We start from the raw sequence: 6,153 nt of genomic DNA on the forward strand, positions 1-6,153 counted from the left end.
CCAACAGGCGTCGGCTTCCTTGTTGTTCCTGAGTTTCCGGCGACTAGAGTAAGATGGCCTACGCCTCTCACCGCGCCGCTGCTGTCCTTCCGATGCAGGCAAGACGACGAGAGTTCGCCGCCCGTCTTCTTTTCCCGTTCAGCAGTAGGTGGTTCGCTGCCCCTTGGGCAGCCGGCCCCTCCCTTACTAAAAGCTAAGTTCCACTCTTCTATTCTTCTCTAGTTCTAGTTGTTAAGGAGGGAGATTCTCAAGCTTGTTGCTATAGAGTGCAGTAAGGTGAAAAGCATGAGTTTTTCTATTGTTATTCATGTCATGTGAAATATGATTATGCCTCTGATATGAATGCGAACTGAAAGATTATTTGGGATTGTGAATTACCTCCAATGTTTGAACTGATTGCTTGTTGTTGGAGGTTGAACGTATTGTACAATAACTGAAATGAATTGAAACTGCCATTGCTTAACTAATGAAGGAGACTTTGGCAGTAGTGGTAGATTTAAGAATAAACTCACCTTGAAGTTGCTTTGTTTGATTGTTGAACTGATTGCTAAAGCTGAATAATTGTAACTGGGAAGATTACTGAAATGAACGATGGTTCTCGTTTAATGCAGGTAAACTTCTCAAAGAAAATGAAATGATTAGCTTTGTTGGCTGAATTTAAAAATCCATGGAGGTGGGTGTTGGCTGTAAAGTTTAAAGGAAAGTGAGATAGTGGTGGTGGTTGGCTGAGGGAGGAAAACGTGGTGGTGGGCAAAGGATTGTGGTGCACATTTTTTTTTTCTTTCTACTAGCTTTATTGACTTCTATCTCTCTTCTTTAATTGTTGTGCCAACTTGAGTGAGTGGCAGTAAGGTGGCCACGTAAATTCAACCTTGTAATATACTATACGATTTTCCCCAAGCTGGGAAGTAGACTGTATTCGTGAACTGTAATAAAATACTGGCTTCTATTCTCTATCATCTGTTATTGTATCTGTTTGATATCTGCTTCCTTGTTTCCAATATAAAAAAAAACTATAATATGACTTAAATTAAATCCGTAGATTTAATCTGCTTTGCTGTCGGAATAAATCCTCAACTTCTAGTAGCACTAATAAAATATAAATTCTTCTGTTTTTTTTTTATTAATAAATAACATGACTTTGCTAAGTCAGTTATAACTTGGAAATAATAATTATTGAATGCTTTAATAATATGAATTCAGGATCATAAGCTGAATTCATATCAGGATAATAACCGTTTTCATTCACTGATGAACAAAAATAAACACTCATTACTGGATTTAAAATATATAAAAGAGCGGGTCACTACAGGTTTATTGAATAACCGCCCCCTATATATATATATATATATATATATATATATATATGTGGTGTAGGCATATGTTAGTTTTATTTAATGTTTCATATACTATAATTTGTTCATAACCTTAGAAAAATAACTATAATTGAATTTACTTAATATTTCTTGCAGATCTAAAATTGTAGAAATATCTTTATGGGAAGATATGGCGAAAAATGAAGGAAATGACCTTGAACAAATAATTGCACAGAAGCCAACTGTTGTGATTTCCTATGTTGTAGCAAAAAGGAAATTTGGTAACAAACATATTATATATATTTTCTTAAAATAATACTTACTTTTTTTTGTAAAATACTACATACTTAATAATATATTTTTTATATATATTATTTAGGTGGTATACTCTTGCAAAATACGATGAGATCCGTCTTGCAAATTACACCAACATGCAAAGAGATTCAGCCGATGCAATCGTACGTATCAAAAAAACAAATAAATTATATATTTAAAACAAAAATTCTAACATATCATTTAGTATTATACACACGTGTTCTGATGTTGATGATGATGCATTAGCTAGCAATTGCTAAATTAGCTATGGCACAAAAAATAAAATAAGCAAAGGAAGTCACTCTTAAACATCTCAGAATCAACATTTATTAGTAGAGGTACGATATTTAAATAAATTAATAATGCATTTCAAAAGTATATAATCAACTATTTCTATAATATATTATTTTTTGTCATATATTAGGTGTTTCGTATTGCTTTACGGGAATTATTGACAAAGTTGAAAATAAAGCAACAATATGGTATGATTCTTGTAAAAATTGATGAGAGTGCAATATGCAAAAAATGCAATGAAGAAGTTCTTGAGACGTCGCCCAGGTAATGATCAAATTTAAAACTACTACCAATTGAAAATTAGTTAATGACACAATAAAAAAATATAATAATTTTTATCATTTTATATAATTCTAGATACAGAATCACAATAAATGTTATAGAAGGCGACTGCAATGCACGTGTTACACTATTCGATCGAGCGACAGAGGTATATGTAGGATGCTCTGTGGATGAATATCTTTCTTCAATCAAAGAGGTAAATTAAGATTTCTTACTTAAACACTTACAATAATTTAAATTGTTAATATTACAAAATTCGATATTACGTAATTATAACAATTATATATTTTCACAGGGTGAAACAGACTCCACATACTATAGAGGATTAAGCACACAAACGTACACAGAAATGCACTTCATGACGATGCTCAAGTCTATAAAATTCGATCAACGAGGAAATCTCAATATCATAGCAAATGCAATCCAAAATACGCAACCAATGGAAAGCATCGATGTTGGAGATATTGAAGAAGAGCCGACTCAAGTGGAGGAAAAGAAACATATTCACCCGAGAAATCAAAAAAGAAAATCCCATCTAGAAAGAAAAAATCTACAATGAAGTTGCAGCCCACAGAATCGCAAAAGAAAAAAAAGAAGGGTAACCAATAAAAAGTTTGATGACTACATTGACATTACAAGTGACGACGATCTGCCGCTGAACAACATTCTGTTGCAAACCAAAAATAAGAACAAAAGATCCTCAATCGTCAAAATCAAACAAGAAAAGATTTAAAATTCGTCTTGCAACGTACTTAGATAATTTAGGATGTTTTTCATAGATTTTTTTGCATTTTTATTAAGAGGTATATTATGAATATTACTTTATTACATTTAAATTTATTCATTAATAGTTGCATTGGTTCCTTTTTTAAATTACAATTATAGTCAAATGAATTAATACAAATATTCAAAGCTATATAAAACTATCTATGAATTTTATTTACATAGTAAAAATCACACGTGTTCAACGTGCATCGCACGTTCTTCCTGCTAGTATTATAATGGCAATGTATACGACAGGTTTTGGGTACCTTCTCTAAAGGTTTCCCTCGCCACCCCCCGCCCCTCCCTATCTCACTTGAGATTGGGCGTTTAGTGGCTTTTGTCTCCCCCTTGGGTATGCCCGAGGTTTTAGTGTACACACACATTTTTTTCGTTATTTATTTACTTAGTATTTTCATCAAAAAAAAAAAAGAGTTGTGTTCTAGCTCAAGAACTTGTATATGTGGCAACGAACCAATCGCTGCCAGATCTTCTCGAGCGAGGCTGCAGTTTCACAAGCACAACTTGTTTAGGCAAGTGGGGAATGCAATCCTCTTGCTCAGCAAATCCACTGGAAATCTTCATAACATGAAGTGTTTGCAAGTTTCTCAAGTTGCACATGACGTGCCTGAGTTGTGACATCTCCCAAACGTTTGCAGATTCCAAACAAGTTGTAGAGCTTCCATCTCTTTGTACACTTTCTCTCTCACAAGATCCATATCTACAATTACCTTCTGCAGATCGAGACGGTTTTAGATGGGGACAAAATTTGTATGTTTTCATAATTCCCAAACAGGAGGCAGTTAAAAACAATTAATGTTTCATCATCATGCGTATATATTACACAAAACACAGATATATAGAGCTCAGCAGTAACATCTCTTTCTCGATTCAGTTCCAAAATGGCAAATGTGTGTGTTATAGGTGAGAGAGAGAGAGAGAGAGTGAAGGAGAGACATTAATGTAGTAAAACATGAGACAATCTAGACCATCAATTTGCAGATTTATTGAAGTAACATCACAACTACACAATTGAAGCATTTTAAATCATCATAACATAAAGATTAAATCAACAAAATAAGCAATTGTACTTTCCCCTTAATCTCTATTGAAATAATTCTTGACCTTCAAACACAACATAAATCCTAACTAGAATAGAAGTCCTTTGGTACGAGTTTTTTAACCTTATTAAACAAAATGCTATCATTACCTTCCCTTTTCACAAGTTCAATCAACAACGAATATGTAGTTTTGTCAAGTGTGAATCCCCTTGAATCCATCTCTTCCAAAAGTGGCATTGAATCATGCTTCTTGTTCATTTTGAGAAGACCTTGAATAAAAACATTATATGTCACACTATTAGGCAAGCAACCGTTGTTTACCATTTGCGTCATCAAATCCTTAGCCTCCTCTATCTGCCCTTCCTCACAAAGTGCACCGATAAGAATTGTATAAGTTATGACATTAGGCTGTAAACCTTTGGATGGAAGCTCATGGAACAGATCATTTGCTTGTCTGACTTTATTGTCATTGCACAGTCCCTCAATGAGGATACTATATGTTATTATGTTTGGAACGATGCCTTTATCTTCCATGGTATGCAACACGGAAAATGCTTCAGTGATACGATGAGCACTGCACAGACCATCCAACAAGATACTGTAAGTCTTCAAATCAGGAGACAATCCTAGAGCTTGCATCTCTTTGAACAAATTCAACCCGTCCTCGCATCTGCCTTCACGAAATAGCACCTCTAGCATTATTCCATAACATACAACATCGCGCTTTAACCTTTTAGCGGGAATTATGGTAAAAAGACGTAAAGCTTCATCGACTTGCCCCATTTTGCAATACCCGTTCATCAAGATATTGTAGCTTATGATATCAGGCTGGATTCCGGAATTCACTGCCAATTGCAAAATGCATTCGGCTTCATCCATTTTCCCTTGCAAACAATATCCATTCATCAAGCTATTGTAGCTTATGATATCGGGCTTGACTCCAGAGTTCACCGCCAATTGGAAAATGCGTTCGGCTTCATCCACTTTTTCTTGCAAACAGTACCCATTAATCAATGCATTGTATGTGATAATGTTGGGTTGAACATCAATCTCCTTCATAGATGCCAACATATGCTCAGCCTCTTCCACCTTTCCATCTCTGCACCAAGCATCCACAAAGATATTACACGTCACCACATCTAGGCAGACCAGATCAGCTATCATCTTCTTTAACATGTCTTCGGCCTCATCCATTCTTCTCATCTTGCATAAACCCTCAATTATTGAATTATATGTCACAACATCGGGTGAAATCCCGTTATCACCCAAAGTGGAGAAGAGTTGGAGAGCTTCGTCCACCTTTCCTTCCTTGCATAGACCATCAATGACTATGTTGTAAGCATAGACATCGGGTTTGCAGCTCCCTTTTCCTTTTTCCAATGAGCAGAGCAAATCAATCGCCTGTAGAATATCTCCAGCTTTGCATAACCCATTAATTATAGTATTATACGTATATTCATCGGGCTCGCACAGTTGGTAGGCCGACAGCTTCCCCAACAATTTAGCTGCCTCTGGGATCCTTCCAACAAACAGAAGGCCTTTGATGAGAGTGTTAAATGTTACAACATCAGGCTCGTACCCACGCTTGAAAAAACTGCCTAAGATCGCAAACCCAAAATCAGGCTTTTTCAGTCGGCAATAGCAATCAATTGCAATATTCAACGTGTAGTGATTTACAGGAGCTTCCCTTTGAAGCATTTTGTCGAACAGATGAAGTGCAGCAGAGTATTGTTTCAGCTTGATCACAACGCTCAGCAATTTCGAGAAAAGCTTAACAGAAGGAAGCGGCTCCGTTCTCATCATATCCCGAAATAGAGCGACGGAATCGTTGGGCTCACGTATAGATTCAAAATCGAATCTGGGATAGGAGGAGAAGTGCCTCATTTGGCAGCTGGCATTATCAAAATGAAAACTGGGTACAAGAAATGATTGATAATGTGGAGAAGCGATGGCAAAAGTGGAGAATTTAGATGAAGAATTCGACAAAATTCTACCCAGAAACATGGCGGCGTGGTTCGACCTGATTGTTGGGATAATTTTGTAGAATTTCAGATGTGAAAGCTGAAGAAGGAAAGACAGGGTTTTGGTGAAGAAAGGCGAAGTAGAACTTGTTATTCCGATTA

At 35.9% G+C, this 6,153-nt stretch overlaps 1 protein-coding gene across 1 annotated transcript; it reads right to left on the bottom strand.

The window, feature by feature from the left end:
• Positions 1 to 3,953: 3,953 nt before the first annotated feature.
• LOC131019724 (pentatricopeptide repeat-containing protein At1g63330-like) lies at positions 3,954 to 6,153 on the bottom strand. The gene has a single exon (XM_057948315.1). It carries the CDS (start codon positions 6,032 to 6,034, stop codon positions 4,115 to 4,117), a length of 1,920 nt encoding a protein of 639 aa, XP_057804298.1. The 5' UTR covers positions 6,035 to 6,153; the 3' UTR covers positions 3,954 to 4,114.

Source organism: Salvia miltiorrhiza, chromosome 4 (assembly GCF_028751815.1).
Source record: "Salvia miltiorrhiza cultivar Shanhuang (shh) chromosome 4, IMPLAD_Smil_shh, whole genome shotgun sequence".
NCBI lineage: Eukaryota > Viridiplantae > Streptophyta > Magnoliopsida > Lamiales > Lamiaceae > Salvia > Salvia miltiorrhiza.